We start from the raw sequence: 22,067 nt of genomic DNA, 5'->3' as shown, positions 1-22,067 counted from the left end.
CTGTACCCTTAAGGATAAGGATAATCACCTTTATTTGACCAGGTATGTTACACACATGGAGTTTGTTTCCGGTACAGAACCGATGGCAGCCGCCGATGGCGGCGTCAACTCAACCGATGGCTCTAACCATCAGGGGCAACTTGGGGTTCAGTGTCTTGCCCAAGGACACTTCAACATGTGGACTGCAGGCACCGAGATTCAAAACTCAAACCCTCCGTTTGGGAGATGACCGGTCTACCCACTGAACCACAGTCGCCCCCACCACGTTTAGGCAGTGGGGGTGTTATAGTGAACGTTAAGGCATTTACTAAAGAACTGTTTACTGTAATGAAATATTTGTACAAACAATACTATATTTGTTTAAAACAGTGAAGTGACATGGAGATTACTGGACTTGAAAATAATGCATTGATTATATGTGCACAGTATGACCTATACAGTCCCAGTGCAGAGTCCCAGTTCTCCCAGTAAGCAGTGACTAAACAGTAAACAATTGTCTAGACACCAGGATCAATAACTTCATGAATTACCTTGTGATCAGTGCCTGAAGGTATTTCCCTAGGGAAGCTGGAATGCCATTGCTGCTCTGCGATTACTGACTCTGCCAGCAGTAACCGTGGTAACAGCAGCAGGTTGCAAATCAGGCATAAATGAGGGTCCTGTCACCACTACAGGCAACAGGCCATCACTGGTCTTCTAACTCTGCAACATCTCTAGAATTATCACCAACTATGATCATATTTACCACTTTTGTCTTCTTCATCATCATCATCAGTAACATCTCTGCCATCATCAGAGTTGTGGTCCTCATCTCCATTATATAACCAGACTAATTAACAACCTTTGCAATTAATTGTAAATCATTTGAATTTCTGGATGTGACAAATACAGTCTTATGAAAATGTAAAAACATGCATCGTAGGTCATTATGATAAACACATTTTATTCAAGTCACAGGATGTTTGTGTCTCACTCTACACACAGCTTCACTTTGTCTTACACTTGTAAACATGGAAGCAAACTACTGTTTGTTTTAGTCTACCAGATAGTCACAAATTATGCCAAAATACCTGGAATGAGATATTAGTAACAACGTGGGCTTTTGTGAAGTGTCTTTAGGCTTTGGTCTCATGCAGCTGCACCACAGTCAGCATCACAGTAACCCCAGCTTACTCATACTGACCTTTTCCTGATTCTGTTATAGCTACAAACATGCTCACCCCCATCATGAGACACAAGTGTACAAAAGTTAACTGAACTGTATCCTTTTTACAGTGTCAAAACAGGTGACTAGACAGAGGCCTGATCACAGCTTGTCATTAAAAATTGTGCAACTAGATTTGATTATCTGCCTGTGGAGTGGGTTGCTTTTGTCAGGAAGGTGGTTGAGAGGGCCTAAATACAGATGCCAGAAACAGAACAGGACTTAAAAAGTTTCATATCAGTGAAACAGAGCAGGGACCTTGATTCATTAGCAGAGGGAGCTCCAGCCTATAGCATCAGCTGTTTCCAGGTACTGACCAGGACCAGGCCTGCTTAGCTTCAGGAACTAGATGAGATCAGGCATGCCTAGTGTGATGTGGCCATAAGTCAAAGTGAAGAAGTTGGACCCAGGAAACTGACAACGACAAAGTGGTAGGTAAGGTGCAGTCAATGTTAGCCAATGGGGGACCATCAGACAGAGTCCTAGAAGGAGAACCAGTGGCTTCAGGAAAAGATGGAATATAGCGCAGGTAGCAGAGAAACAGTTGGAGCAAAGCAACTTGGAGAACAAAACAAAGGCTGTGTCCTGCCACTCTGGGGAAAAGAAAAATTGCTCCTGTACTAGGAAAACACAAACAGCTAGACAATGACAGCTGAAATATTTCAGTGTGCATCCTAGCATAACATACACTGAGCTCAAAAATACAACAAAGGGGACCGCTGCAACAAAACAGAAGGCATAGTCGAGACCTAAAATTAGGTACCAGAAAACAATGTCCCCATGGGTAAGCTGGCTAACTCTCCAAGGGACAGAAACCAGGTCAGCAACAGATATACTAGATACAGGCTCAGGAACAGGGCAGGAAAGCCCTTACAGAAGGGAACTAAAAGCAGGCAGGTAACTGGCTTGGTCATAGGGTACAGGCAGATAAAACAGGTGCAGTAACAGACGATGGCTCAAAGGCACAGCACAAAACTAACAACAATCCACCAACTGAAGAGGAGACGTAAGGCAGTATATGTAGGGTGGAGATAACGGGTAGCAGGTGAGTCACATTAGCTAGGTGATCCACATCGGTCACTGACTGGCAGAAGTGAAGCTGGAGGGAATGAGATGGTGAAAACCTAGAAGTTCCTTTCACAATCAGAGTCTCTGGCAGGAAGCCAAACATGACAGCTTTATGCCTGCTTGGCCCTGGCACTGGCCAACATCAATTAGATTTTTGTGCAAATGATAGCACTTCCCCATGGAAATCATATGTATTTTGATAAGCAGGTTGTAAATCAGCATCCAACTCTGATCTTATTTGCAAACTACTTCAATATTTAGTCTCCAACAGATATGATCCAATGTCTAAACAGTCGAACAGTCAATAAAGTAACCCAGATTCCTTCCCTATGGGTGACTAATTATAAATCACCTAGAATGATGTGTTTATCTCCTGACAGAGCTCAGACCTCTGACATGAAATAAAATATGATTTGATGTGTACTACATGTACACACACACACACACACACACTGCTGTTTGACAAGTGTGTTTACTCTGCAGTGCTTAGTTCTGTAGCCAGATGACTGCCTCTGAGGCTGGTGAAACGGTCACTCTGAATAACATCAGTGTACTGCTCAGTTTGCCTCTATGATACATACAAGGGTGTACAAAGTCACTGTTTGTTGTTTGTGGCATTTGGTTTAGGCTGTAGTTTGTGACCTGTCCAGGTCACTACTATGGCATCAAATTAAAAGTGGGTGTTGGTATTACTGGAGCATATTAAATTTCAGTACATATGCATAAGGTATCAAATGGAGCGACTATCAGCCACCTCCTTAATGTGGATGACATCAAACTGTACACCAAGAATAAACAAGACACTGACCCGCTGATTCACATGGTTCTACAGTGAGGGCATCGGGATGTCATTCAAACTGAAGGATAATAGTTAACAGAGGGAAGCTGATTAAGACTGATGGGGTAGAACTGCCAGCAGGCCACATAGTAGACATGTCGACCAGCAACAAGTTACCCACAGTCATATGAGAACCATGATGAGAACAAATGGAAAACAGCAACATCCAAGTAGGTACCAGGTTCTGAAGAGCCACCTCAAAGTGAACAACAAGATCCAAGCCAGGAACATGTATGCCTGTTGGTATAGTGAACTTGCCAAGGCTGGAAAGTCCTGACAATGCACAGAGGCTTCCACCATGAGTACAGTACCCAGAGACTATCAAGCATAAAGAGGGCAGGTGAGGCCTGGTGAGTGTCCACTGTCCAGTATGATGCCTAGGACATCCAGGAGTACATCCATAAGACAGCAACCTGAGAAAAGCTGCTGAGTACATGTCTGAGGCAACAACAGACAGAGAATGAAGATCAAGCAAGACAAGACCCTGCATGAGGTGCACCATCAACAGATAGCTGAGGTGGCTGACAATGAGTAATCCTACCAGTGGAAAAGGCTAGGCTAAGCATCAGATCAATACAACCAGAGTTCTACCACACTAGACAGGACGCCCAGTGCAGAGATAACTCAGAGACAGTCCAACACATAGTGGCAGGGTGCAACATGCAACCAGGAACAGCATACACCGAATGGCACAGCCGAGTAGCTGGCACTGTGTGTGAGAGAATCCTCAGAAAGGGGGGAGAATGGCAGTGGTAAGATCCTGCAGGACTTCCAGATACAGGTGGACAGGAAGGTACTGGCTTGCCATCTAGACATCGTGGTAGCAGGAGGAGAAGGCATCAGTGGTGACACATGTAAGTGCCAGCAACATTAAAAATGAGGAGAATGAGAAACTGGAGACGCACCAAGCCCTGAAAAGGGAGCATGGATATGGCCCAAAGTGGTCCCAGTGGTTGTCAGAGTGCTCAGGGCTGTGACTCCTAAACTGGGAGAGGGGTGCCAACACCCAGGAACATCAGAGCTATCTGTCCAGAAGAGTGCAGTGCTAAGCACAGCTAAAATACTGCACAGATGTCACAAACTACCAGGCCTCTGATAAAGAACCACTTGTGTTCATGTACAGCACCTCAAGCAGCAGCACGGCTCCTTTTGGAAGGCCCAGGTCATTCCATCTTCAGCCGATAATGAAATTTAATAATGCAGAGTCACAAACAAACCAGTGAACTTGGAGCTGCAGGGTATGGACCATGGGCCAGCTGCCTGCTTATCTCAAAGTGAAACCTAATTAGGCAGTACAACATGATGAGTATGCTTTATTGTGTGTCACTCATAGAGCACAGACGACTACATACATTATTCATATCCATCATTTACTTTCTAATATCCCCATCAGTAAAGACAGTATGCTTTGTAAAATGACGATGCATTGACTGTGAAAAGCAGCCATAAATGTGACAGGGTGGAGACATGCCTCAGTGTCCTCATATACCATCATATCTGTGCTGTTCTCCTAATGAGGATGAAAGCCTATCCAACTTATTGTAAATATGATACATGAGCCAGCTTTAGTTCATAGCACCCTGCATGGCTTTAACAGAGCTACAATACATTTGGCTCAGCTGACAGTTCCTTTCTGGACCAGAAACACCTGCTAACACTGATGAATATTAAGTAAGGTGGTCTCAAAGGGTTTTGGCCAGAAACACAACTGCACACTGCTTCTCACTACGAGACTCCAAGCAGTAGACTTATGAGATAGAAGGAGACAGAGAGAGGCAGAGAGTTAGAGGAGAACTATTATTAATTCTGTCATGTGATAAAACTTAGTCCAGACACATAAAGGTACCATAAAGGAGTTGCATATTTTGCTATTTCATTCACAAATTGCACTCTTAACAGACACTGCAACAATGAGCTAATGTGGTGAGGTTAGTCAAGCTGACATTCTGTCAGGTCATGTTTATGGAGATTCTCCACCTGGCTATTGCAACTCATATGACTGTAATGGCACATGCTGGCAAGGCAGGATAACAACCTCAACAGACTTATAGTGTTAACACCTGCACAGAGGTTAAATGTCTGGGGCTGCCCACCAATCAGTCCTAACTGAAGAACCCTTTCAGATGAGAAGTGAAACGCCTTCAGGCACCTCGAGTACGTCCAGCTGCCACCCTCGTGTGTAAAATGCATGTAAATGTAAACACCAGGGCCACTGCACCTCCTTAACTGCGTTTTCACTATCAGAACTTAACAAACCAGGGCCACTGCACCTCCTTAACTGCATTTTCACTATCAGAACTTAACAAGCTGTACACCCCGTGCTTCCCATAAGCGTCACCCGGCATACCCTCATAGGTTGACACGGTTGCTTTTCCATGGTATTTTTCGTTGTCAGTCTATGTTTACATGAGGGTGGGGCTGCGCTCCTTGCACGCGCTCACAGGCACACAGCTAAGCAAGAGGTTCACGATGCTCCTTAGTGCAATAAAATCAGCCAGTAACAGAGACTATATGAGCAGTTTAGCAAAAAACTGTTGAACAAGCAGAACACAGACTTGCAAAAAGGTGAAGTCTTCACCTTTTTGCCCGCGGTCCACTCAGTGAAGGCCCTGTTTGCCTCTAAACCAATGAGTGCGTGTTTACACACTGTACTTGCCCATCCCCTCCCCCTCACATTCCTGGAACTTGATTTTAGTACTACCTCCTGAGGAGTGCCAAAATGTAGCTCCCAGAATGCACCTCCAAAGTGGGCAGAGGGCAGTGGAAACAAATGCAAAACCTGGGACAAGCGATGCTCGGTCCACTAGGTTGCTATGATGGTAAAATCTTATTTGTGGCCCATAGGGGTTCCCAGGAACCTGCAACATCACTGATGATGGAAACATCAGTGGCCCTAGGGTCCCTAGAAGAACCCTAGAAGAACCTTTCAAGACCAAGTCTGTAAGAGCTCAGAACACTTGAGTCCTTCACCAGGACCACTGGACCTGCTCAAGGGCCCCTGACAGTCCTCTTTCCCCACATTAAACACCACCACCTCAGCAGAACTCTACATGCAAAGCCACTAACATTGCAAACAAGGGTTGGCTTTCTCTGCCTTTAACGTCCGCGAGAGAGCTGAGATGGCCTTTTTCTGGATGAACGAGGTTAGTGCACCCAGAGGGTCACTGCATTCTGTCCAAGTGGTGTCCGATGTCTGGGCCTAGACCCAGGAGCAGGCTATAAGGAGAATAAAACGGGGTGCCTGAATTATCCATGAAGAGCATAAATCAAATTAATTACCATGTGATCAAAAGTTATTTGCACGGCTGGAGGTGAACTTCTGCTCTGACCAGGGAGAAAACCTCAGAGACACTCCAAAATGAGGACAAATCAATTATACTTACAGTATATGTGTATATGTGGGTTGTTGCTTACAATTTAATTGCCTTTACCTCCTGTGTCTATTATCTGGCCAGTTTGGTCTCTCTAAGCCAGGCCGTGTAGTCATTCTCTCTGTCTCTTGCCTCATGCTGCTAATGTAAATGGTGAGCACTATTGTTTTGTGGTGTATTTATTCAAGGCAATCCAGCCTATTTGAGCTGAGTCTGTGATTGTAAAGTAGCCTGTTAAGAATGTGTCTATGTCTGATGGATGAGGTGCAGGTTAAACTATCAGAGTGGCTGCACTGATCCTCTGTTTATATGGGGAGTGAGTCAAGGTTGAGTTATGGGGAAATTAAAGCAAATCTTATTATTCAGAAAACAGTCAGCATTGAACCTGGGCCAACACTGTTGTTCTAACCTTCTGAAGTCCTGTAGTGATAGATGGAGCAACAACCTGCGAACTAGTAGACACCTATTAACACCTATTAACACTCTAGTTGTGCAGCCAAACCTTTAACCCCTCAGAACATTAGTTTTAATTCATTAATTTTTGATCTGCTAAATTAATAAAGATATCAGATATGTCAGGCTAAAATCTGGGGAAATGGCAAAGTCCAGCACAGTGAGCTGAAAGACGCTAAAACAGTCCACAGAACTGAGGTAAACTGCAAACTGTCTGCAGGTTTGTCACTACAAGTGACCCCTTTTACATCCCACATCAGTCCTTGGATCCACTGATAATATGTCAAAATACTGATTAGTACAGCTTAAAGAGGGAAAAGAAGGGGTTTGTATATTTAAAGGCTGAGAGCCACTTTTTCACCAACTAATAAATGATAGAATACCAACAGATCTTCAATCTTGGTTTGTGTGACTTGAACCCATGGTTTGCAGGTAAAATTCCATCAGCTCCTTTGTTTATGGACGATGACAGATCTCAAAACCACAGCCAGTAACAATAACTGCATGGATGGATACCAAGTGGGAATAGCAGCTTGTTTGTGCTTTGAGTGACGTGATGTTGCACTCATCTGTTCATTAATCAGTCTCACTTGTCTTCTGAGGATCTGACAGGTTTCTGTTTAGCCACATGTCAGTCAGGCTGTGACGCTGAGCGAGTGATGGATGTACACAGAGCTGCCTTCACTTCCTCATTATCACAGCAGCACAGCAAACACTCCCCAGTCAACATAATATAGATTAAGAAGGGTGTGTGTATCTGTGATGTCAAAACATGTCGATATTCTTATTCCCGTAGCATCATCACACGATGTTCCAGTAGGATTAATATATGAATCTGCATTGTGCCTGTACTCAGTATAAGTATGAACTAAAATGGTTACAGCCACGTCATAAATTTCATATGTTGAAGAGCAAGGCCATTTGGCCTTTGATTTCATACATTTTGGGAGGGCACTAAGGCCACTAGACTGGGTGCTAAGGCCACTAGACTGGGCACTCAGGCCACTAGACTGGGCGCTAAGGCCACTAGACTGGGCGCTAAGGCCACTAGACAGGGCACAAAGGCCAATAGACTGGGCGCTAAGAAAACTAGACTGGGCACTCAGGCCACTAGACGGGGCACAAAGGCCACTAGACTGGGCGCTAAGGCCACTAGACTGGGCGCTAAGGCCACTAGACTGGGTGCTAAGGCCACTAGACTGGGTGCTAAGGCCACTACAGGGCACAAAGGCCACTAGACTGGGCACTAAGGCCACTAGACTGGGCGCTAAGGCCAAGACAAATGACATAATATGTATAGTATGTGTAAATAGCTTATGTGTACACAGCCTGAGCAGTAAAGTTACAGACTAGGATTTGGTGTTAACAACATACATGTTAAGTTTAAATTAAAGTGCAGATGCTTGTAGACTTGCTAAAGGGAAATATGCAGCCACAGTATAGTAACTGTGCACCTTTATTATAATTTGGATGGTAAATGGTGTGATCTGTGCACATTTAGACTCAAAGGCAAACTAAGCTCTTGTTGCTCTCTGCTGTTGCCTAAGATTGTAGTTGATGTTGCCTGAATTCTGCTCATACATAAACTGCACATGAATTGACTTATTACTGCCAGTACTGACAACTAGACAGAGGTGGTACAAGTACTCAGATCCTTTACTGTTACGTCCGTGACCCGGGCCGCCCCCTGTACCTCGGTGGCAGGCACAGGTAGTCCAGCAGCTCCGCCCCCGCACAGGTGAGGGTGCATTCCAGGCGACGAGGCACATCTGCTCTCCATTATCGAAGCAGTATATAGGGTCAGCGTTGGTGCGTCCTCGTTGCCAGATTATTATGTGTTATTCTGTTGGTAACTACGTTTCTTGTTCATGTCAAGGCCTCAAGTTTATGGACTACTGTTTGATCTGCGCTCCTTTCTGCAACATTGTGAACTGTTATTGCGCATTGTTTTGTTGTATCGGTTTTCGTGCCCTTCTCACGTTTAAAGGTTTTTTTTTTGGTTTTTGGACTGCTTTTTGTGAATTGCTCCTCCTCTCAGAGCTCCAAGGCAATCCTGGGACAGCGCCACCATCTTACGTCGCACCGCCCAGCTACCGGCGCTGCCTCATCAGGGAACCCACACACCAACCCGGGATCTCTGGCACCAGTCTCCCCCTCCCTGGACTACTCCCTGGGCCTGCGGCGCACTCAGCTGTTCAGGTCCCCAGAGTGACTACCAGAAACAGTCTGTACTATACCTGCTGCTTGTTCTTAAACTCTCTCTCTGTTCTTATTTAGCGAGCTACACCTCTCATACACCCCGGGAGACAGTAGTCCAGTCAACCCAGTGTGCCCAGCTGCCCCAAGATCAGCGGACGAGACCAGCTCTGTTTTGTTTGTTTTTGTGGAGCATTAAATACGTTTTTCTTGTCTAACCTGGGTTCGAATCTGCATATTTACTGGGTCCTAAACAACTCACGCACAGCTCGCCGTAACATTTACTTAAGTAGGACTCCTTAAGTGGCAATGCCACAATGTAAAAATACTCCGTTACATTAAAGGTCCTGCATTCAAAATGTTTCTTAAGTAAAAGTATTAGCATCAAAACATAATTAAGGTACTTAAAAGTACTCTATGCAGAATAGTGCATTTCACATTCCTCTATCATATTATTGTATTACTGATGCATTATTGTGTACACACATTTAATGTTGCAGCTGGTAAAGAGGAAGTTAACTTATATGCTTCTAATCTGAATTGCTGCTGGGTAGCTTGTGAATTTTTACACCACAGATCAGAGGTCTTATCATTATACTGGACTTTTTTGTATTAATCTGGTTCTAAAAAGTAACTAGTAACCAAAGTTATAAAATAAATGTAGTGGAAATGGTACAATATTTGCCTCTAAAATGTAGGGAAGCAAAAGTATTAGGTAACAGAAAATGAAAATACTCAAGTAGAGTTCAGATTCCTCAAAGCTTTACTTAAGTACAGTAGTAAATGTACTTAGTTACTTTCCACCACTGCAATTAGATAGTACTGGAAATATAGTGCTCATTTAGCATATGCAATATTTCAAATAGCAGAAAAACACGATTTCAGCACTAAATGTAACATTTTACAGCCTCTGGGTTTCCTTGCAGCTTATACAGAGGTACATATTCCATCCTTCCTTCTGCTTATCCAGTCAAACTAAAGGAAACCTTCTAGCACTGCCAGCTTGACTGATGCGCAGTCTGAGCTAAAAAAATACCGCATAGAAAAGGCAGAAGTTCACCAACAAACAGTTCGTCAAAATGTTGGTGTTAAAGAGCGACTAACATCAGATTCTACAGCATCTTCTGCCAGCTTACATGAACCACGGAGGTTAGGAGCGCTCGGGTGACCATCTTTATCAATACATCCACAATACATCGATAAACACACACCTCCGTGAACGACCGATCACGATCTGACGGACTTGAGAAGATCTGATGGATAAGACGCCTGTCACACCTGATGAGGGGAAACCGGAGCCGTGTAACTCAGATATAAAGGGCATCACGAGCAGATTCCAGGGCGTAGTGAAATGTATACCCTGGTTACAGGCATATTTTTTATAGTAGCCTATCCGTGTATTCTGATGAGGGGCCGCTGCAGTAAACGGACTACAACAGGTGCCACTCAGGTGCGTGTGTAGCTGCATCTTCAGTTTCCACTCAAGGTATCGTTTCGTCAATACTGAGCTACGTGTTCTGCAGTCCATCAGCCAGTGATAATGACCAGTGTCATGTGGATGCACCGATCTGCAGCTGCAGCAGCTTTCCCCACAGCTTCACACCGTAAATAGGATCCATGCGGACTCCAGCCGTCTCCCCAGCGGCTTAGACGGGAGGACGGTGTCCAGCGGCACAAGTCCCCTGACAGGACTTAATAGTTGGTGATGACTAACTGCACAGGACAGTGTGAACAGGCATCCGTACCCTGCCTAAATCCGTCGGCGGAGCACACACACACAAGAATGAACAAATACTCGTCCTTATCACAATCACTCATAAACAGCAGAAGTCCTCTGACATGTCACTTCAGCCATAGATACGATGAATAAACCACGACTTCTTAATCTACCGACTGTAACTCACACCAAAACTGTCCTCAGTTGATTCGCAGGAGAAAACACACACGCATACACGAAGTTCAAGCAGCAATTATCCTGGACATTTAAACGAATTAAAGACTATTTCTTACCGGATCGTTCGGGCCATTCAGCCTGCATCAAACTGACCGCGTCCTCTCTTCCTCTGTCTGTCGCTCCCGCACACGCGTCTCCTCCACACCTACACACTCTGCCCACACTCCGACGCATCATGGTCAAAATACGGAGCTGCACAAAGACAGTGTGTCCTGTGATGTATTATATGTATTATATCTTATATGGACTAGGTGCATGTGTGGAATATGGACACACAGATGTGTGTGTAGTGTGTCGCAGCCATGGCCATAATTCTGTTGTGTTCAAGTCACCTAGAGCAAACACCCTCCCCTAGATGTTGGCCACACATCATATATATATATATGTATTTTGCATTAATTCATTTGGACTTTGTAAAAACACTTTTCTTACTGCTGTTTAAAGTTGTATTAACTGCGCTTGTGGCCACTTGGGGACAACACAGCAAGCTGGAAACACAACTTGGACACAAGAGGTTAAAGCTGTTAAGATGAATGTTAAGAAAGAATTGTTTCCAGCTACATCAGCATTAATCATGTTTTTTGTGTGCGAGTACCTTTTTACATACAACCATGCTATTTGCTTTTTGAAAAAAATAAAGAAAGAAACACTTTTTCCTTTGACCAGTAGCTACAGTAATGCCACAGATATACAGGCACAGGATCTACATCAACACATTTACATACACATACGGACCGTTAGACATGTCTCTGCATATACAGTAGCAGTATTAGCAACTCAAAAACACAACACACTGTCATACATTCATAACAACCTATTCTATGTTCCTCTAACATTTACAAATGCTCTACACTTTTCTTAATTCCACCCTTCACCCGGCCTAAGAACATTCCACCTGCCTCCACAGTTTAAATTCTGGTCTTTAGTTTTAGTTGTAGCCTTTTCTAAGAAACTGCTGGAGCTTCAAATACTTTTTAAAACATTCTATATTTAATTGTCTCTTTATACTTAAAAAAATAAACTTTATTTCTAAAGCACTTTACAGCTCACCTGAGCACAAAGTGCTGTACAATACAGAATAGCCAACATAAAACATCATAGCAAAAAAGTAAAATATCTTCCCACCATTATAACAGTATTGTTCAGAATCTGGCCTTACTTACCTTCTGGTAAATCTCCTAACATTATACTAAAAGGACAACTATAGAAGCTTGTGTTGTAGGAAGAAACCCACTTTTCAGCTTCCTTCCAAAACAGTGCTGCTTCTCTACGGCACCACTCGTCCTTTTCCTCATAAAGTCTACATGTTCCACTCCAGTACCCCATTTTCAAAGCATTTCCCAGAAGCTAAACATCTGTAAATTAGTTGTACTAACTAATTCTAACAGGTAATGTAACTGTAACTTCTTAATATAGTACTAACTAATTCTAACAGGTAATGTAGCTGTAACTTCTTAATATATACTGTATGTAGAACTGATACATCTTTTTATTTAATTTTACCTCATCCCTCATTTTATTTCCTTTAGTCTGGGGTAACATTTATTTTGATCAGTTTTCCTTTTCCACAGCTGCTGTTATATGTCTAAAGGTCACAGACATTCCCAGACTAATTTAATTGTGTCATAAGACATCATTTTACCCATACTGTCCAAAAGATCATTTACAATCGAAATTGCTTTTTAAAATATTGATTCACTGAATAATTTTGATTGTACCATAAAACTTGGTTTCATATTTCAGCTGATTATAGTCGATGGTATTGATACACATACTTCTTCCAAAAAACCCAATAAGTAAGGAAAGGATTTTCTTTTTTATCAGTTAATTGAAGGTAAGGATAAAGTTGTTCTGCTGAGAACCAGTGTGCAGTAAAAATAAGTTTAGATATTAGAGATGCTTTCTGCCTAATATACACACACTGACAGGTGCCATTGTAACAGATAGTGTTATTCACTTCACCTGCCAGTGGTCATAAAGTTATGGCTGATCAGTGTATACATAAAACATCTACGTATTAGACCATCAGTCTGATTTATTGGTAAATCACAGCACAACTCAAAGTTTGTACCACTCAGCGATCCATCGTGGAGAACATTACATTTTTCATAATTAGGCTTCAATCCAGAAATCAATGAAAAATGAATTTGCTCCTTAGCTAATGCAGTGAGAGAATCAATAACTGGCTGAGTTTGGAAATTTACATCATCTGCATATAGTGAAATCTGAGATTCTAAAGTATTTATTTTCAAGCCTTGTTATTTCTCCAATGCCATAATAAATCAATGGAGAGAGGGGGCACCCTTGTTTTAATTGTCTAGGCCGCCTCATGTTTTCAGAAATATATCCATTATTTATTATTTTACACTTTGGATTTTTATACATTACTTATATTCAATTATTCAGTGAGTTTCCATAATTAAAATGTTCGAAACATTTGCAAATAAAATCCCACCTGACATTCTCAAAATCACCAAAGACCACCAGTGCAGGGGCTCTACTAAACTCCCAGTGTCTAATCTATAATCTGTCTAATCTTGTCTTCAAAGAACCGGTCTGATCTGAATGAATAACATTTGGTGGCACTTTTTTCAGTCTACTTGCAAGACATTTTGATAATATTTTAGAATCAGAGCATTGCTTCTATTTATGACCAACTGTAAGTAGTGGAAACCTAACTGCATTATAAAAAGCCTGATAAAGATCTGTAGGTATCCATCAATACCTGGAGGTTTGACTCATTCTCTGTGACAACTCCCTCACTTGATTCCTTTTCATTCTCTGTTGAATCTACTGCATTTTATATTAAAAAGCTAAAATTAATGAGAATTTTTCTTTTCAAATAAACCAGTATTTCCACTGATGACTCAGTTGTTTTATTTCCTGTTATAGTCGTGTTTGTGTCCAGTATTCTTTTAGCTCTGCTTTGGTCTCCACCAACTCTAGAGAAAAAGATTCGTTACATGCACTGTGTCCACTGGCTACTTGGTTAAAGTAGGGTTTTGGTTGTGGTTTGACCTTCGTGTAAGAGATTGAGACTACGCAAACTGCTACCTTTTCATACCAGGTGAAATGACAGCATTTTACAGGATTCACCCAGGAATCCATCCATGTGACAGTATGTGACCTACCATCAGTCCAATTTATTGGTAAATCACAGCACAACTCAAAGTTTGTACCACTCAGCGATCCATCGTGGAGAACATTACATTTTTCATAATTAGGCTTCAATCCAGAAATCAATGAAAAATGAATTTGCTCCTTAGCTAATGCAGTGAGAGAATCAATAACTGGCTGAGTTTGGAAATTTACATCATCTGCATATAGTGAAATCTGAGATTCTAAAGTATTTATTTAATACTAACTAAATAACAGTTAATTAATTAAATATAAGGCCAGTACTGATTTTAATAATTATAGGTATAATCAGTTTGATAATTATGTTAATAGATGAACAAAATACAAGTCATAAACATTTTGTGATCACAGTAAAATATTCCTGATTAACTCTGAACAATAAACTTTATGGCTGCAGCTAACAGTATTTTCACCGTTGCTTAATTAATGAATCCTAATTAGTGGTTTCTCATTAGTGAAAAATGCCTATAATATTTTCAAGGTATCATCTTCAAAGTGCTTAAGTTTTACAATAACCCTCAGACATTCAACTTACTATCATAAGTCTGATAAATGACTTTCAATAGGCCATTAAAAATGTCATCAATCAACTAAACAATGTATATTAATAAATAGATGGCTGCAACAGTAAATACAAGATAAAGGTCATTTTTAGCCAGTAAACACCATCATAATTTATTTTATATTATTAAATGTGAACACATAAAAGTGAAATCCTGCATTAAGAAAGCTTATATGTAACTAAACATTTATTGCTGCTTACTGCTTTGCACAATGATTTTGTTTTTTGGGTTTTTTTTTTTGCATATTTGCCGACAAACATACTTATGACTTGTGAACTTGTCCAGCAGGCACCTGTGACTTAAAGTGAAGTCACCTTAGAAACCGAAGGAGTATCAGTTCAGTTTTATAAATCTTTATTACCAAAAGGTTTTGGATGTGTGTTCCACTGAATCAAACTCTTAACAGTAGTCAGCATAGCAATAGTCATAAAGTGAACTACAGCAGCGGTTGTTCCAGTTACAGCAGGAAACGCCAGTGATGTCAGCTCAACCTCATCTTCTGCTCTCACTTCTCCCATGTGGTGCAGCACTTTCTTTCAGTAAAGGTTGCACAGTGGTGGTGAGACAGGGAAAGCCAGAAACAGAGATCAGAAATAGCCATTACAGCCGAGCAGCAAAGCAGATGATAGACACGCAGAGAAACAACAGACAGGATGCAAACACACGGACACACACACCTTCCAGAAAGCCAACAACAGCACAATAATGTAAGACACATACAAAAGTGTGTGTGTAGTGGTGGTGTTTCAATAAAAGAACATTTGCTTCTCGGCATTTTCCTTTATCATTTGGACATCAGAACACTGAAACCGGCCGACACTGATGTGCACATGCACACACAGGTCCTGAAGGGTGTTGGGATGTAATGATGCAGAGATGTGGTAAGACAACACACACACACACACACACACCAACTCAAACACAGTAAACAGACAGGTAAACTACTGACAGCATCAACCTACAGTGTTTCACATTGTGTCACGTCCTCTGCTAACATGATCTCGCTACTAGAATATCTAAAGGTTTTTCAAACAAATAATTTACAAATATGAGGGTTTTACAGTGGAATTCATCTAGATTTCTTTTTTTTTTGTACATTTCTAAAGATTTTGCAACAGGTATCCCAGGTTTTGTAATATCTGGCCAGTTTATAGACTCTAACATCATGTACAAACATTACAGGTAAAATAATTTAGCTTGTTGCATACTGACATGTGCTTTTTGTTCGTTAGTGATGGATTCCAGTCAAATGTTCATTTTCACAGCTCCAGTGTTACATCTCACACCTCCTCCTCTTCATTCTAGTGCTTTTAGGAATGTCTGTTGTCACTGTCTTTTCTAATGCAGGAAAGTACAAACAAATGGTCGGTCAATCAGTGTCACTGGCTTTAAATGCCCCGTGCCCCATTATCATCATCTTTTATCTCAAAGGGAAACTTTAGTTCCTTTCCTACGCCTCTTCTTTATCCTCCTTCCTCTTCTCTATGATAAATTCAGAAAAAAATACACCAAGCATTTGTAAATTCCCCAACAGTCCAGTGGCGACAACACTGGTACCAAAATGAATCACGCCTCCAACAGACCCCTGGCTCTGATGAAGGTATCGTTCTGTCATGTTTGAGCACCAGACACACATCTTACTACTGTGGTCTTTTTTTTTTTTGTGAGGATGTGACTTTTAGCCTAGTTTAGTTAAATGTGTAAGTGTTGAAGACCAAACCACTTCTGTTATTCTCAACTGTGGGAGTCAGACATCTGCTGCCCTGAGTGGAAGCATGGTGGATGTGAAGGAGGTGGGCGGTCAGATCGGAGGTGTCTGAAATAAATAATATGTACATCTATAAATACACCGCCGTGTACTTTTTGGCCAGTATGACTATGTGCTGTAAGACAGTATAAATCAGTGTTTACACTGAGGTATCTATCCTTTTTAAATTTCTGGTTATACTAAATCAGTGGAAAGCACTGTTCATAGTAATATTCTAAGATCCAGGTCTCGTAATTATGAGATGAAAGTGATTAGATCCATTTAAGAAGATGCCGCCTGATTTCATTTTCAGCTACATTTAGAACATATTAATGCCAATATTGTAAATTTTGGGGAATCCTGAAAGTTCCATCTGATCTGCTGCTCACTTCGCCTGTCCAGCTCCTAGTGACCATTTTAATGCTTCACTTTACAATCCTCAGTTTTATAACTGGCCCGTTTCCGTGTTTGCTGTAAACAATAGGCAGGACATAAACTTGGACCCATAGCAACACCTCAATGAAACGGCGTACAGCTCGTCACTCGGCTGATCACTTGTGCTGATGGATAGTAGCACCTGATCTGATGAGTCGTGTGTGTGTGTGTGTGTGTGTGTGTGAGTGTATGTGAGCTAACACAAATTAAAGACAAAAGCAAATTCCCAGTTCAGAAGCTGGAAGCAGAGAATGTTTGAAATGTTTGCTTGAAAATGACTAAAAAATGTATCATGTAATTTTGTAATAGTTACAGGCTAATTTTCTGCCAACTAACAAATTGATTAACCAGCTGTTTCAGCTGTAATCAATTTTAAAATGACAAACTGTTGTAGAAGAATTTATCCATACTGCCTCTTCCTGTGACATGAGTAAAGGTTTATATGTAGCCATGTTGGCCCACATACCATCGTGTGTGTTAAAGATTTAATGTGCACCAAAGTCAGCTTTTCACCAGACACTTGGATGATTTTGTTTTCATTACTCTGTGGGTCTGTTTCCTGACAGAATGACAGAACAACCTGCCAAACACTTGGTGTATTCACCCATCATAAATACTAAACCAAACTCTAATTTGCCAATGTTAATTCACTAAGCATCCAGACCACAGTGGCCCTGGATGCAGGCTGAATCTCTCTCACTCTGTTGTCTGGCTAACTTAGCATGCAGCAGTACACCCTACTAAAAACAGTGGCTTACCCAGCAGTGTCAGTGTGTGTGTGTGTGTGTGTGTGTGTGTGCACATCAAGTCCAGCTCAATGGTTAGAGAGGCCACAACCAACCCTCAAGGACAATGCTTCTCTGTCGGTACTCTGTATATATCATTGTGTGTGTGTGTGTGTGTGTTTGAAACTAGTGTTGGCTCGGGTTGAGCAACATTTCCAGTAAAGTGTCAGAGTGTTGAATGCTGGGACAAAATCCAAAGATGGAGGAAGAAGACTGTAATTTAACTGGGAGGAGCCCCTCCATCTCTGGCCTGTTTATCTATCCATCCTCTCATCACTCCATCCATCTCTATATCTGTCACTTCTTCTGTCTCACTCTGGCCACCATCCCTCCTTCCCTCCATTTATTCTTACTCACTCTCTCTCTTTGCTCGAGTCCCTCCATTCCCTTGCTCTCTGGTCTTTTCCAGTGTTTGATCGAGATGAGGGGTAATTCCTGACTTCCAGGTGTGCAGCATTGGTGACATCCAGGTAAACATTTGCAGGACCAGACAGTGTGTCAGTCAGCAGTTAAAGAGTTCTAGCTCTTAGATAAAGCCAGTTCTTAGTGTAGCACATGTCTCTTCCAGCAGGCTTTAAAAGTTATGGATTCGGAGTCTTGCAGCTTCCATCACTATTTCTGTATGTGTTAAAATCAGAACTTCTGAATCATCATCTGATCAAAACATCTGCAATTCATGTTTCAAACAGACAGTAAGAGCAACACAGTTAAACAGACATTCTTTAGTGTTGTCTTGTTCAAGTCTAAATCCTTGAAAGCCCACCAGTGATTGAGGTCAAACCTATATTGCATCCTGCTCTGTGAGATTCAGCTTTTGATGAGATGTGGGGAGTGAAAACTGACTCCACAGACCCATTAATCAGAGAAGATACTTAGCTCTGGAAAGCTTCCTCATTAACTGTTTTAATCAGCTGTATTGGCAGGATGTACAGTATATGGAATCAGGTCTAGTTTTTCATCTAGGAAAGCTACCTCCAAATGATAAAACATAACTCCTCTGTGCAGGAACGTTTTAAATGTGGCTTTTCTTTCCAGGATTTAGACAAAGCCCTACTAACAAACTTTCAGTGGTTCATACTGGAACAAAGCGTAAACATACAGCTTCCCAAGAGTTTTAAGTTTCAACATTTATCCACAATACAATCAGCTTAGTTCAAAGACCCACAGAGCTCCAGCATGCAGCCCCAGCAGACTGTAGGTTAGAGTATTTGGTTCCTGTCTTTAGACACAGTCACACCCACAGACATGAGTCACCTGCAGTGTTTAGACACAACCATACTCATACCACACAGTCTGGGGGTCACTGTTGGGGTCAGGGGAAGCTGGTGTGCTTTTTGGGCGTTCGACAGAGCCACTCCTCGCTATCTCACTTTCTTTCTTTAAGTGGGAGGGGTCACCTAGTCGCTCCTCCTTTAACACGTCCCCATGCTCAGAGGCTTCATCGGGCCATGTGGCGTGCACAGCCCTGACAGGGGTTACCGGAGCAACCTCTCCACAGTGAAGGCAGGAGGAGGAGGAAGGGCCGTTCCGAGAGACAGGAGTCCTCCCTCTCTCTCTCTCTGTTTGCAGATTGAGAGAGGATGACTGGTGAATGGGTGGGTTAATGATGCTGCCATCACCATACTGATTGGTTGGACCAGCCAGACGAGCTGAGAGGGGCCGTTCTCTCCCATTAGCTCCTCCCCCTTTCCGCCAAACCACCACATCTGATTGGCCAGGAGATCCCTCATTTCCACGGAAACTGTCTGGTCCAGTAGAGTGCAGCAAATCAGCTGAGGCCAGGCTAAAGGCTCTGTTCAGTGATTGGCTGGTTCTCTGGCTGGCAGGCTGGCCTGAGGTTGGGGACTGGCCAACAGGCTGGCGGGGCGAAGGCTTCACGCTCTGGCCTGGCCTCTGGTTGAATGGTTGTACAGTGGGGGTGACATAGCTGGTGGGAGTCACCTGATCTCTGCCAATGGGAACCAAGGGGGCGGGACTCCGTGTGAAGTAGTCAGTCATCAAGTCCTCCCTGCTTCCTATAGACACCTGTAGAGAATCAAGAATGAGTAAAGGATGCAATTGGACAAATGTTGCATTTTACGGTTCAATTAACACTGATTACCTGAGTGACACCGACATTTTTAAGTGACTGGAATGGTGTGCTTCTACCGGTTTAATGGTGCATGCTGATTTTTAGTGGCCTTTCACTGTTGGCTACTGGTCGCTGCTGTCCTATCAGCATACTCATAAAAGGCATATCACTTCTCTTCCACTGGAACATACCACTCTTCAAACACAGTTTCTCTATTGACATACATATACCACTGCTATGAGGTGAAAAAATGCCACGTGTTTCACTTACAGGTACAGTACCACTTCCCACTGGCAGGCACTATGTCAGACTTATAACTTATAATGTTATAACAGAAGATGAAGCTATCATTGAATTAATGCTATACTGTTACCAGTGATATACCTGGCAGGGGACCATCCATGACATGCCTTTAACAAGTGCCACATGCCGTTAGACCTAGTATACCAGTAGCTAACAATGGCAGTGACTCCACCTCACTTTGATGAGGATTGTTAGGTAGAGCTGTGGTCTTGGCAGTGAACATTCATATCAAGTGGCCATCTGTTGGATTCCATTTCTGCTGTTTGGATAATCTGTATTTAATATAACACTGCCCTAAGGTTGTGAATTCTTTGAATTGCAACTTTGAAGGCCTCTCTCTTTCTGTGGGATTATTAATACGAATTATTAACGATACAGTGCTTTTAGTAAGACAGTATCTGTTTGGACTTGACAGGTTGGCAACAAACATTGTTCATCATTATTTTTAACTAATATTTCGACACTGATTTCACAGATCTGGTTCAGTCAGAACATGTGAACCAGTTGATTTGCAGGCAGGAGCTGGCCTCATAACAGTCGAAGTTAGAGGTGATAAGAAGCACTTTCATAAAATTGGACTGTAACAAGGAAATGAGTCTCTGTTGCTCAGTCGGAAACGTTCAGTAATGCCACTTCATGAGACATCTGCGGCCTGTACTAATACTTATCAGTAGCAGATTACACTACATTTATTAATCATGACTAGAGCCTGGCATCCCTCAAATGTGCAACTATGATTACATACAATCTAATAGAACCATGTGTCTGGGTTTCTTTCTTCTTGTGAGGCAATATACGCATGTCAGCTGCCAAATAACTAACCTGGTCATGACATCGGCATTATTCATTAGATTTTTTATTTTTGCCCACAGTCTCAAACTATGAACAAACATAAAAACTCTCCTTTCTGTTTTATTATCCACATTGAAAATTGTAAAACTGTCTGTCTTTGACAGGTCTCTGCAGCCAAAACTGCACAAATAGTGTAAATTTTATAAAGCTTAATTTCAAACACAGAGGCAATTCAAGATACCAGCAAGCAAGCAAAATTTATTTATATAGCACCTTTCTAAAACTAAGTTACAAGGTGCTTTACAATAAAAGAAAGGCACAGCTCAGGTAAAGTGTTTTTTTGCTCTTCTCATTAAATTGATGTGAAATAATAATACAGGTCCACTGACTCTGTCTTTGCTTTGTTTGAGATTAATTGCACGTCTTGCACCATATTGTTGTTTTAATTTCCAATTTAGAGTAGCTGCCAATTTCTTGGCTGATGTTGGTTTTGCTGACACCTAAGTTCTTTTCAGTTCTCCTCTCATGGCTGTACTGTAAGTCTTCTATATCTTTAATAAATGCCCCATGACAACTCAAACATCAGCAGTTCTCAGGGACTGAGCCTGTGATGAGAAGCAAAACCTTGAATCCAGCATATCACTTCTGAAGGTTGCTGCCCTCAATCTGCAGACCAATGATCAAACAAAGTCACATTTCCTCTTAAATGTTCAACCAGGGACAGTTTCAGAGCAGTAAGTAAACGGAAGCTAGCAAACATAACAAACTCTGCTGCTAGCCTACTTACTTTCAAAACATGCCCTCTGCTGTAATGTAAACCAGAATCCATTATAGTTATTGAGTGGTTTTCTTCCATGGTGTTATTTACTAGGTGCTCTACAGTCACTCCTTTAGCTTTTACTTTCTATTGCATTTTGTAAATTTTTCAAGGACAAGTTGTTTCCTGAGTGCTATAGCCTTTTTCTCAAACCTTTTTTGGATGCGGAACCTTTGACCCACTGCTGTTTCCTGCGGTAAACCGTACTCATTTCCTGTTTCCTGTATTTGCACTGCGTTGTGCTTGCTTCCAGATTGTTTAGGAATTAAACTCACTATTTTCTAGGTTCATCTGAATTTTTGAGTGACAACATACGCTTGCACCACTTAAAG

General features: G+C 41.9%; 2 protein-coding genes across 2 annotated transcripts in view; both read right to left on the bottom strand.

Annotated features, from left to right (window-relative positions):
• Nucleotides 1-11,383, bottom strand: part of gpr68 (G protein-coupled receptor 68) — a 30,143-nt gene extending 18,760 nt beyond the window's left edge. Inside the window, exon 1 of the mRNA XM_020608561.1 lies at nucleotides 11,141-11,383. The gene's annotated coding sequence lies outside the window, so the exon portion shown is untranslated. The remainder of the gene's footprint in view (nucleotides 1-11,140) is intronic.
• A 3,739-nt stretch (nucleotides 11,384-15,122) lies between these two features.
• The window catches only part of ccdc88c (coiled-coil domain containing 88C), a 55,754-nt gene continuing 48,809 nt past the window's right edge, over nucleotides 15,123-22,067 (bottom strand). Inside the window, exon 32 of the mRNA XM_020608581.1 lies at nucleotides 15,123-19,777. Coding sequence (XP_020464237.1) covers nucleotides 19,016-19,777 — 762 coding nt within the window. The 3' untranslated portion in view covers nucleotides 15,123-19,015. The remainder of the gene's footprint in view (nucleotides 19,778-22,067) is intronic.

The sequence above is a fragment of the Monopterus albus genome, unplaced genomic scaffold, assembly GCF_001952655.1.
Source record: "Monopterus albus unplaced genomic scaffold, M_albus_1.0 scaffold94.1, whole genome shotgun sequence".
NCBI lineage: Eukaryota > Metazoa > Chordata > Actinopteri > Synbranchiformes > Synbranchidae > Monopterus > Monopterus albus.
The sequence above is the reverse complement of the archived record's forward strand: the minus strand, read 5'-3'. Positions and strand labels throughout refer to the sequence as shown.